Below are 12,791 nucleotides of genomic sequence, written 5' to 3' on the forward strand. Positions count from 1 at the left end.
ATTGAACATCAATTATGATCAACGGAGGATACAGCACTTCTGAAGCTCATCGCGTCTGCACTGCATTCAGACTTCTGTCAGATTGTAATTGCACCGTACCAACACCTTAATTTCAAGTGGACTGGCTCAGTTTGTTTGGTGGAAAGCAGGCTGCAAAGGCCCACACTCACACTTTCAGACATGCAGTAGTTGTACCAGCCTTTATTTCAACTGGACTTAATGTTCCAAGTGTGATCACACCCTCACATCATGTAGGCGACCAACGGTGCTCTTTCTTTGGTTTAAGGTAAGCATTTATTTTTAACTGCATTTCCATACTCACCACTATGATGATTACAATTCAAACTCCTTTATGGTGATTCATAATGTTCAGCATATTTACATTACATGTCTGTATATTTTATGAATATGCAATAAAAAAAATTAATCCTCCCTATTATTTAGATTTTAGTTGTTTTTAGATACATATTCATTACTTTGCTTAGATTTTATTGTCACAATTTATTCAACAAACTTGCATTAGATATTTGTGCATCCGTGCATTTGATATTTCACTTATTTTCTCATTTAATTCAATTTAATTTCCTTTAATTTTTGGGGGGAGGTTTATGTAACAGCCCTTGCTAGTAGAACAGCTTACACATGTACACAGTATCTCATCAAAACACTAATGAAAAAACAAATATAGAGTATAAAAATATATGAAATGAAGAATGTGTTGTTAAGAATAGAAATTGTAACTTTATCCTGCGGCTGTGACATTTTATTTGTTCTTGTGTATTTGTGAGCTTTTTAGCTTTGTGTCAGTTTTTCTCCCGGACCAAGCACATTCGCCTTATATCTTATGAGAGCCGAGTGACTCATGAACACATGGTTTTTCATTCTGAGACAGCTTGAAGTGGTGTCATCTTTTGCTCACTTACCGTCAGCTTTGCTTTTTGTCCTTTTTGTACTCCTTTCTCAGACTCTATCCCCACCTGTCTCCTATGTATTTAAGTGTGCCCTCGCCCCGCTATGTGTCTTTTCCCAGTGGTGCTCCAGAGCCAATTATGTCGTCATTAAAGAAAAAAAGAGCCAATCATCAGCTAATTAAAGAGATAATTGAAGAATAATGGCCCAGGCTAAGACGGGCAGAGCTCGGTGGTGTAACAGAGCTGTGAAAAGTGACGCCGCAGTGGAACGGGTGTACAGGAGGAGGAACCGATCAGCAGAATGACAGACGGAGATGAAAGCAGAGATTGATGAAGTTGCTGGCAGGTGTGAACTGCTGCTCCTCCAGATGTTGCCATGAGCCACAGGCAGCACAGCTGGAGGAGGATGAAGGTGATCGGTTGTGATGTCAGCGCTGCATCCTGGTGGCAGTTGGCGCACAGTCCAAAGAAAGGCTCGAATGTGATGCACTTCCCGAGTCAATTTATCTCGAATGCAATTAATAATGACGGATTAAGGAAATCGCATGTGAATTTGCTTTGGATTCTAACGGGTCAGGAGTTTTCAATAGTTGAATAGAACCAATTCAGCACAGAAGGGGGAAGCTCACCCGGCAGAATGCAGCCGGCCTTTTCACAAAGTCATCTGGTTTATAAAATATAGATTAAAAAAAACTACTCCCAGTTCTGTCCCAGTAACCAGTCAGCATTAAATTAATGAACCTAGCATGACGTTAGAAAAACAACTTATGTGACTTTGGCAGTTTCCAGCATTTCTGGTTTTACTACTCAGTTTTCATATTTCTTCCCCAATATGATAATTAAATCATTGAGTTCAGTTTCTGATCATTGTTACCTCCCTCCCTCCCTCCCTCTCTCTCTCTCTCTCTCTCTCTCTCTCTCTCTCTCTCTCAGGTGGAAGAGATCCGCGGTTTTATCGAGTCTCTTGCAGAGAAAGTTGAAGAGGTGAAGAGGAAGCACAGCGCCATCCTTGCCTCACCGAACCCCGATGAGAGTGAGTCCGTTTGTCCTTTTCGTTCCTTCCTGTTCAAATCTTTCAAACGCTGCTCTCCCGGGGTGACCCATTGACAAGACCTTCACAACTCTCATTCCAAAGATGCAGGATTTTTAAAATTCTGATAAGGTTTTAGTAGTTCAGTTGAATTTTTCTGAGCTTGTTGAAGTGAATTGGCATTTGTGTCTGTTGGTTTAAAAACATAACTTGGAAAAATTACAGACATTTAATGTCTGATATACTGTCATGGTTTTACTGTTAAGAAAATAGGGGTTGATTAGAATTGCTAATCAATGCATAATCCTGTTTTTAAATGTTCCCTCTTGTCCCCAAATTTCTGGAGGAATGGTTATATATTTTCTAGAGCACTTTTAAAAATAATTAATTAATCAACAGCCATAAAGCTGTACAAAAAAAGACAAATTAATATTATATCATTATTATATTATAATATATATTTGTCAGTTTCTCTGGCTGTGGAAAACTGCAGCTATCATTTTCCAGTCCTAACTCGCATTAAACAACTAATTAATCATTTGAGAAAATAAAAGACAAATGATCACTGAATCAAATGACAGCGAGCTACTTGAAGGCTGAGAATGCAAATGAATGAAATCATTAACGACAGTTGAATGAAAGTCTGTCCTGAGCAGCACGATTTTCTCTAGTCCAGAGTAAAACTGACCCTTTTGCACACACCTATCGGTGTTTGATGAAAGTTTAATAGAGTAATGACTCAATAATGAGTCAGAGGAGCGCTTAATAGAAAGCACAAAGAGAATAAAGTCAAGAGTCACAGTTTTGTATGCCGTTTAATGTGTGAAGGCAGTAAAAAGCCTGATTATAAGGGTAGATTCAGCGCCCCCCCCAAAAAACGAAGAAAAATCACTCTATTATTTAGGAGCTCGGAAGGAGTAAAGAGTGATTTATCACAAACGTAAAGAGCCTGCCTGTGGATAGAGGCTGTAGATGTGCAGCAAGGTTTCTCTACACTCCTGTCGTCTTGCTCGTTTTTGGTCGTTTATGTTCTCACTGTGAAACCTCTCACACTCTCTTTAGTCCATTTCTCTGTTCTTTCCACTTTTCTCTTTCGTTCTGTTAACAGTTCAGTTTTGCAATGTGTGCCGTGGTGTTTGTTTTCCTCCATTGACCCATTTCATCTGCTCGGCGCTTACATTTTTGTCCAATCTGTGCTGGATTACATGAATCATCCCTCTGACCGTCTTTCCATTCTGCCATCTCTATTCTCTTGTACCTCTTCTTCGTTCGTTTATGTCACCACGGCACGGAAGTCGACCCCCACACGCACAAGGGGGATGTTACTCATACTCGTAATACCCCCAATTACTTTTCCACCCCCATGATTCACCACCTCCCACCTTCCTGTAAAACCATCGATCTGCTGGCAGCAGCAGGCTTCAGACGAGCCCTTTCACTAGTTTCAAGTGTGCAGATGACACATACAGCAGAGTAGCAATGAGCCACAGAGTAGCGTTTCAGATACAAATTCTTCTATAAGTCCTTTGTGAATTAAATCAATTCTGTGTGCATGAGCGCGTGTGTGTGTGTCTCTGATAAATGCAAAAAATGCACATCAGTCAGCAGCTGATGAAAATGTCACGGTCATTCATTACAGGGAGGTCATCGTGTTCTTCTCTTCCTCCTGTTGCACTGGGGCGGGAGTGTGCACGTGTGTTTATGCATCTCTTCCCACTATGAATCAAAGTCCGATACGACCGCTCAGCACTGAATAATGCATTTTGTTTGGAAACATAACGCTGGTTTAGATTGCATTTCTGCCACACAATAGTGGCAAACATAGCAATTAAAGGTTGACATTCAATATATGTGCAAAATAAGGTCACATTTAAAGTTTTCATTGCTTTCCCTGACTATATCTGCTCCTGCCAACTAGACTTGCATATTGTTTTCATGAGTTTGTCCAAGCAGCACATCTGGGGGATTATGAATACAAAGTGGCCTCACCAGTGTGCTTAAAACGACTTAAAGTTTACAGTCTATGTGAAGTCAGTGAGGCACAGCACTGAGTGAGCTGAATGCAGATATTGGCCTGCTCCTGTGTTAATGTCAGGCTATCTCAATGGTTGCCCGAGTGCAGTTTCCCTTTCCTGCTCCATTATTTTAGCAGAAAACCAGGGGGATGAAATATAGGTCCATTTCATAAGAATTACACTCTGATGCATTGATAAAGAATTTGATTTGCTCTACAATGAACTCACATTCCACACAATTGTTTACGTGTTAAATTGTGATTTAAGGATGATTTTTTTTTTCTTTTACAGGGACTTTACAGTTGCGCTCATGGTTGTTCATTATAGTGTATGTTTTATTTTTATTCGTCTTCATTATTTACATAACATTCACCAGATTTTTTTAAAAATAGAACCAAAGGGATGCCTGGAAATAAAGACTTCACTCCTCCTCATGACTGAAGCCGCCCTATACTCCCCCCCCACACACAGATTAGAATTAGAAACACCATATTAACGAGCAAGCATGTCTTTGGTTTATGGGAGGAATCTATATCCAGAGAAAATCCAGACATGCTAATTCCCTGTAGGATGTGAGCAGGTGAGGACCTTTTTGAAAAACCACCGAACTAAATCTATTGCCATATCACAATGTTACCATTTATAAAACTGAATTCATTTTCAGTCTGATGACAAATTGCTGCTGATTTATTGTCCCACCCTCTTCTGAGTCAGAAATAGCTAGTTTTCTTGGAAACACCTGAGGCTCATGTTCTTTTTTCATCCCGTCTTAGTCTTTCCTACCTGCTGTGGTAAAGGTCCATAATTTTGACATTTCTGTGCGCCAGCTTCTCATCAGAACGACTGTATACTGACATTTAATGTGAAATCTAATGTACATCATCTGTGGTGATTTATTCTCATACTGAAAACATTGTGGCCATGAATACATGATTTGTTTTCTTTTTTATATTCTGCTCATCTTAGAGTTTTTTCTTTTTCCTTGTTAAATCTCGGTTCATATCTTTTGAATATCTCGAGGAGTCTGTTCTGTTTCTGCTGTATCTTCAGAGCAGCTCCCCGACAAACTAAACTTCTTTGCAATTTCTCTTCCTCCTGCATAATGAGGCTCATTTTCTTTGTTTCTTCAAAGTTGAGTTTTTTTGTTATCGTCCATCCCTATTTTAATCTTCCACCCGTCTCTTGCTCTCCAGCATAAAAACACGTCCCACCCTGCGTCATTCATCGTCTATATTGTTTTTTGTGTTGTTGTTTATTTTGCTTACATATACATCAGGTGTCATGCAGTCTGTTTTCAGTTTTTTGTTGTGGTTTCATAATTACACATCTACCCACCGGCTGCCTTACAGGCTTCACGACCCTTTCTCTTCCTTCTCTTCCTTCTCTTCATTTTCTTCCTTCAGCTCTGCTTGCTGTGCTTTTGTGATTACTGTTTTCCAGTGATCTTCACAAGATTAATTCCAGCCCACTTGTGACATTTGTATTAATACTCACACACTCGCAGCAGAACCATCTTTGCCCCGACATTCCATTCCATTGTGTATTTCAGGTTATCCACCTCCCTAAATGAATTTTCTCTCTGGTAATTGCAACACATGGTTGGTATGTGCGGCTGTGTAGACTGCGCTTAGCAGCAATCTACAATATTAGTCATTTCAGCGATGATGGATTTGGTAATCATCACATTATATAGTGTATTGAATCCAGGAAGGGAGGTCGGGAATACATTTTTTAATAAACATGGTTGGATTCACATCTAATAATGCTCTTATTTGTTTTAGTTTGTGGCATTGTTTGTGCTTGTTGTGCAATGCTGCTACTCATTATTGTGATCAATAAAAAGCTCTTGAAAGGTTTTATAACGAAAGGTCGAAGGTCATTGATGACTGCTTTTCCCTATGGACTGTCTGTGACTTTTACACTCAGCTGCTCCCAGAAGAGAGTGAGGTTTATATGAGATTGAACTGGAAAAGGAGATATTAAACCATTCAAGCTATTTATTTGGGGTTAGGGTTAGGGTCATTTCCTTGGTTGAAACAAATAATTGCTTTTTTCACCCATTTGCATTGTGTTAATTTAGTATCACATCAGGCCAGAACATAAAAACCGATGGATGCTACTACTAAAACAGTGCTCTTTGAAGTGTCAATTGGATTTGTCGAACCATCAAACTCATAATGTTTTTCTGCAGAGACTTTTACAGTGTCATTTTCTTTATTTTGTCTATTTCGATGTGTTTAGTCTATGTTCTGTTGTTCCCAAGCTTGATTTATTGTAATTTGCATTCAGCGTTTTCCATTTTCCGGTGAGAAACATGTAACATTCTCATTGATCAAGTAATGCAATAGTTTCCTTGGAAAAGTGACTTGTTACTTTCTTTTAATTGTTTATCTTAATCAATATGTCCACATAGCTGTAATGTTGTAATGTGGCTGTGACACATTAACTAAGCTCCAAGCACTGTGTGGATCAATATAATGACTGATTCACTTGTGAATTTCTACTAAATTAGGGATGCACCAGTATCGGGCCCGATGCTACGCGGAGTATTTGTGATGTCATGCATCAACAATATTGCCTGCAGATACACAAGAGAGCATGATTGTACAACACCAGTATCTTAATCACCAGTGACATTTGGACCGGCAGACTTATCCGGATGTCGCTCATTAGTTGAAGTGCTACCCCGAGCTGTGCTACATGCTAAAGAGTTTCGGAGCTCACACACAAGTGACGCTCCACATGATTAAAGCATGACGGATACACTCATTAACAGTGAGCTGGAGCTTGTGGCAGCACATAGCAAGTGGTGAATCAAAAAATTGAACTCCAGCAGGGGTTATAGTGATGGAGTGGTGGATGATGATGATGACACAGTGAAGGTAAGGCATGTAACATCCTTACCTCAGTCTACAGCCTGCAGTACGCATGGGGCAGTGCTTACATGGACAATATGCACTCCCATTCCATTCGGTTGTTTTGAGTTCGTCATGTATTATTCAAATGCGCATATTTTCAATTGCAAGCAATATGTAATATTCATGCATAATTTGGCTCAAAATCAGTTCCAAAAAGAAACATGAATATACAAATGAAAACAGCTGACATGAACTCGACAGATAAATCAACAAGCAGGCAGCTCTTTTAAAGTTACCTAAAGTTTTGTTTTTTTGTTGTTGTTTTTAACTACAACGATGGTGCAGAAGAGAAAGCTCAGGAAGAGACAGCAGCTCCACAACTGATTTTGTCGGTGCCAAAATTAACAACTAAGGGTTATTCCTTTTATTAATACCCATCAGTTACTGGTGTGTTACTGCAAAAAATAGTAGCATTAGAGCATGTTTTTCCAACACTGGTTTTTTATGCTTTGCAACACCATAAATAGCCTCAGAGTCGCTTGGTGCTTCGAGTCTTGGTGTGTGATGTTTAGCGTGCACTAGGATTTTGATGGGTGCACATGTCCAAGTAAAGCATTTACCAACAGTTTGTTATAATTAAGCTCATTTAACCCTTGATCACCATTAAAGTGTAGTATTGAAAAATTAATATCTGACGTTGAGGATATTTTGTTTGCACAATAGATGCTAGACGTGTAGCGTCCAGACAGAGAGATTTATCCGTGTTTAGAGGTTAAATTTGTCCACAAACTATCCTCTACTGTCTTTACAACCACTGCTTCATCTCTTTAGCTGCATTGTAGAAATTTATCATGTGCATATATTGAGTTTGTTTTGTAGTATTTCCCCTCTCCAGCTATGGAGATTGAAATGTATCAATTTTCCTTTTATATGGATCATTTTGTCATGAGCTTCAGGCTAAAAGCATACTCATTGCATAGATGAGGCTGATGGCTGCACAGTAAGAATATCTCTTGTTTGATCCTCGGTTTGGAGGTTTTTCCTTTGTGCAGATTTTACATATGGACCCTGTTCATCTTTGGGTTTTCTCTGGAGTGTATCTGTGTATCTGATGAGTTTAGTTAATTTATTTTATCCTATCTTTGCCGATTGCCTGCTGGAATGGGCTTCAGCACCCCGTAACCAGATGTTGCTTAAAACAGGATCGACTGTAAAAGATAGATATAGAGGATGGTGGAATCTGTATCATCAGTGCTTCATCATTGTTTAATTTGTAATAATCTGATTAAAAGTACCTCAACACATAGATATGATATCAATTATAACTTAATTTTCTCCTGCTTTGCATGCTTCGTGGGAAGTATTTGTAGGTGCACGTGTGGTGCACATATGATGTTCTCTACAAATGCTCAGAGGTTAATATTTCCTCTGGATTAGTAGCAACACTGTCAATGCCAGAAAATCCTTTTCTATGTGTGATTAGTGTGCCCTGTCATGTGACATAATGTGGGGCTTTATCTCCTTACTGAGTGGGAGCGTAGTTTTACAAGCTGGATATTAAATCATTGAGAGGAGCTCAAGCGCCGAAACAAAACCACCAACATTTTCTAAGTTACTTTCATGTTTTAACACCGTTACATCTGCATTTCACCACATGCTTTCTGTTATTTTGCATATGGCTATAAACTACAGTCAGAATGGGCAAGACCACCTATTTGTTGGCACTCACCTGTACACCTGTGAGCAATTTTTATATTTTCTTATTTCCAAAAATAATGATTTTATCCCTCAAGTGACTATACTTATATTTTTATTATATTTTGATGTTAGGGCTGTAGGATGATCGAATGTTTGTAGTGACTGAGTGCTTTTCAACTATGCATGTTAGAAATCTATTATACGTTGATGAGTCATGTTACTGATTAAACAGCCATATCACACAGATTCTGTGGGGCGAAATGATGATGAGTAGCAATGCTCAAAAGCTCCATTTCTCTGCTTGTAGATATTTTGAATAGCGTTTGAGTTATGGTGCCAAAATGTAAAACATGAGATAAAAATTATGTACAACCTTAGTTACTCACTGTGAAACCACCGTGTCTGTCAGATTGTCTGGTTTGGAGAGCTCCTCATCAGACACACGTCACCTCATTTTCAACTTCTAAAGACATTTCAAATGGTGTTACAATCCACTAAAGGTGCTGGGTTATAAATATTGTGAAGCCCATGAAGTATTTGGACTTTAAGAAAAGCCTGAAGGGTTTTGTATTTGGGTTTTCATTTTGGCCTCACAAAAACATCAATTACTGGAGCGTTGTGAAAAACCAAAGGCAAACTAACGTCACACCAGGAGAGGGGTTTCATCATTTCAACAACACACAGGGACCCTCACGAGCTCGCAAATAAATATATACATGGATTCTCACATCAACTTGATTTGCTTTCAAGGAAAGTCGCAAAAAATGCCAATTATTAATAACTAGTTGCTCTTGAGCAGATTTTGGCTTGCATACTTTTCACAACCGAAATATTATATGTAATGTTTGGAAAACTACCAGGAAGCAGAGGAAGTGAGCTTTGTGACAACTATACAGTCGTCATTACAGTGGCCCAGACGACTTCAACAGACCCACCCTCTTATCACAGACGAGATGCACTCCGGCATCACACGTTTGTAGCATGCAACGTAAAAAACAAATGAATGACTGCGAGACATTAAAGGTTGAAGTTGTCTTAGTAAACAAACCCAGGCTGCTTAATTGTAAACATAGGAGGGTTAAAATCTAATAGGAACACATTGATGGCATGCTGTTCCCACCTACACTGTAAATTATAACAAAGCGGCGCACAGAATCACTACTCTGTGCTTAAATTTAGAAAACTTGCCCTTTAACACACACACACTTTAGTTTTATTAACCTTTTTTTTTTTTTTTTAAACACTTAATATTTACTCTCACTGACATCTCATTCTCTGGTTTCTAAGTCACATCGTTTAGTCCTTAACTCATAGCACTGGAGATGCGTGTTTTAATTGCAGCCTGTGAGCGGTACTATTTCTAGAAGCGTTTTTTGGCTGAGCGTGCGCCCACTCTCGGGGAGCTGTTTGCCAAAGCTCGTCCACCCTCAACCAAAATCTACAAGTATTGTGCGAGTTCCCCCAGTTTTCTCTTTGTTCCTCCTCAGCTGTCTTTGTCTTTGTGTCTTTCTCCGTTATCGCTCTCTACTTTCTCTCTCATAATGTCTAAGCTGATGTAATGTTATGGCCCCCGAAGACATGCTATTAGGCTGTGCAATAATAACATCCAGATGAAAGTGGGGTTCAAGGCTCAGGGCATGCAGAGAGACAATGGGGTCAGTGATTGTGAGATAACTCATTCACTCACAGATAAATCAGTGTAACTGCTCTCTGTCCTCTTGACTCCTGATGCAGCGGTCATCTGTGGCGCGTGCAGTCAGAGCTCTGATCTGCATGACAGTGACGAGCATTGAGAGGCCGAAACAGCTTCCAAAGTGGCAATAATATTGGCATATAAACTCACAGGAACAAATGTATACACTATATAACTGTATCAAACAATCTTAAAAGAAAGAAAGTCATATTTACAATGTTGTGATGTATATTGATACGAGTTGATAAATGCTAAAAGCAAGTGCAGTGATCCTTCAATATTGGTTTTATGGTATTTGTGAAAGAGGAAAGAGGAAAGCGGAACGTTTTAAATTCTGTTGCAGATGACTCTGGTAATTTGCGTCAGGAAAAACTGAAATTCGTAATGACCAAAGGAGGTACAGGCTTAAACTACTCTTTTCCACTAGAACCTAGACTGTGATTTGTATTGTGGATAGAGGTGTTTTTCAAATAGAGTTTTGTAAATAAATTTAAACCAATGAGTTTGTCTGTGTGCATGAAGAGAGAGCCAGTGAATTAGCAAATAAAGGCTGCAATGGTGAATGCTGAATGAAGCTCCAGTCACGAAGCAGATAGCAGCATGGTAAAAAACATCCAGCCTGTGAAGGAGAGTTTTTGAGGCTGATCTGGATAATCTAAGATTGGGAGAACTGTCATTTTAACCAGAAGTTATTTGGCAGGGATGGTTAAAAGAGGATTTTTTTTTTTTTTTTTACATTAAAGAAAAGCAATATGGGATTTGACCTTTGTGAGCAGTATATTTATGTGAGTTTCAAATATGGGTGTACTGTCAAGCCACATACTTAGAAACTTGTCGCTTGTCAGACATTTTGAGGGGACACTCTTATTAGAGGGAAGGACAGAGTGTCTTGCAGAGACATAATGAGGTTATGTGCTGCTGTGTGATGAATGTTCCCAAACAAATAAATTGTGCTTTTCATTTTACTCTAAACCAAGCATGACCGTGACAAAAATGTGCACTCATATCATGCATGGCATGATCATTAAATTGTCATATATCTTAAGGCTGTGATTCTCAACTTGAGGTTCACATCTGGCCCTGGAGCAATCTTTACTGCTCTCTATGTCAATCAACTGAGCCGAGAAAATACTGGTGACTATGGTCTTAATACACTTTAACAACTGCTTCAAATGAAGCTTTAAGTTATTTACACTTGCTTTGTGAAGCAAGTTGAGTATTCCTGATTCGAGGGGTGATTTTGTCATTGCCAGTACTGTCAAGAAGGGTAAATACAATTGAAAACCTGGAAGAACTTGCCTGTGGATAATCAATTTATGCATGGAAAGAAACTCATCAGGAACCAGACCAATTGAATTGAATTTTAATTTGGGAGCTGCTGCTGAATGCTAGCCAGTTGTAAGCCATGCTCATACAAGGCTACTCTTAAAGGAAAAGAGCGTCACATAATGCTCAACTCACTAATGGTGCATAAACAAGCCAATCAGTTTCTCCCACTGAGTGGGTGAGTAGATTTTTGTCTCTTTGTGTACATTGCTAATTATTAATGTTGGTTCGCTTTTATTTCATGAATCTTCCATCACATTTACCTGGTTTAGTGATTAAAACTTATCTGAACTGTAAGTTTGTTATTATTCTGCTCATACAATAGTCCCTCAGTAAGAGAAATGTCTAATGTTTGAGGGATGAGCTCACATCTTTTCTCTGTATAACATCAGATACCTGGACTCTAGACGATCAATAGGCGGAGCAAACACACAGCGTTTGTAATATATTTACAGAGGGACCAGAGGGAGACAGAGAAAGACCGTAAGATGAAGGAAAAGATAAATGGCTCACAGTTAGACAGTCATATCGAAGCTTGACACTGTATTTAAGAGCAGAAAACTGACACAGGTTGAAGTCTTGTCAGTGTCGAGGTACCCTGACATAAGACCGACAATTGCACAACTCACACATTATGTCATTGTGGTACTAAAACCAGTTTCATCTCTGTGAAAAGCTGATTGTTGATAGGAGAAGAAACTGTGAATGTGATTCACTAGAGCCAATGCTAATGGTTGACCAAAGCAAAAACAGTAAATAAATGAATCATTTTTAAATATAATGTCACACTATTTTCTCACCAATAAGGAGGACTACAGTTTATTGAGGAAGAAAACTGAAATCAAGGTGATTGGTGTCACATTTTAACATGGTATTAAATTGTCCTATAGTATTCATACCAAAGGAATGATCCAAAGTACTTCATTAAATTATGTAATACAATATTTAAAATACAAAGGTCACCATCACTGCACACCACATAATACATAAAAATGAAAAACAAAATGTGAGGTGTTGATTGATCTTTTCATGCCAATAGAGGGCAATTGATTTTTCCAAGAAGGCCACAAGGAAAACTAGGGCTTCTTTGGAGGGCAGAGCCATAAGTGAACTTAATTCTGTTCCGTGAAGATGTATGTTCTCAAAAAACAAAACAAAACAAAACAAAAAACAACAATATGTGTTGCATGGTATTGACAAGCTTATGTTTCTGTCCTTGTATTCATATTGATTCAAACTTTAATCTTCCAACGCAGCAAA

At 38.8% G+C, this 12,791-nt stretch overlaps 1 protein-coding gene across 1 annotated transcript in view; it reads left to right on the forward strand.

Moving 5' to 3' along the window:
• stx1a (syntaxin 1A (brain)) overlaps positions 1–12,791 on the forward strand; it is a 71,404-nt gene that overhangs the window by 22,653 nt on the left and 35,960 nt on the right. Inside the window, exon 3 of the mRNA XM_080512027.1 lies at positions 1,845–1,944. Coding sequence (XP_080368153.1) covers positions 1,845–1,944 — 100 coding nt within the window. The remainder of the gene's footprint in view (positions 1–1,844; positions 1,945–12,791) is intronic.

This window comes from Blennius ocellaris, assembly GCF_963422515.1.
Source record: "Blennius ocellaris genome assembly, chromosome: 2".
Taxonomy (NCBI): Eukaryota; Metazoa; Chordata; class Actinopteri; order Blenniiformes; family Blenniidae; genus Blennius; species Blennius ocellaris.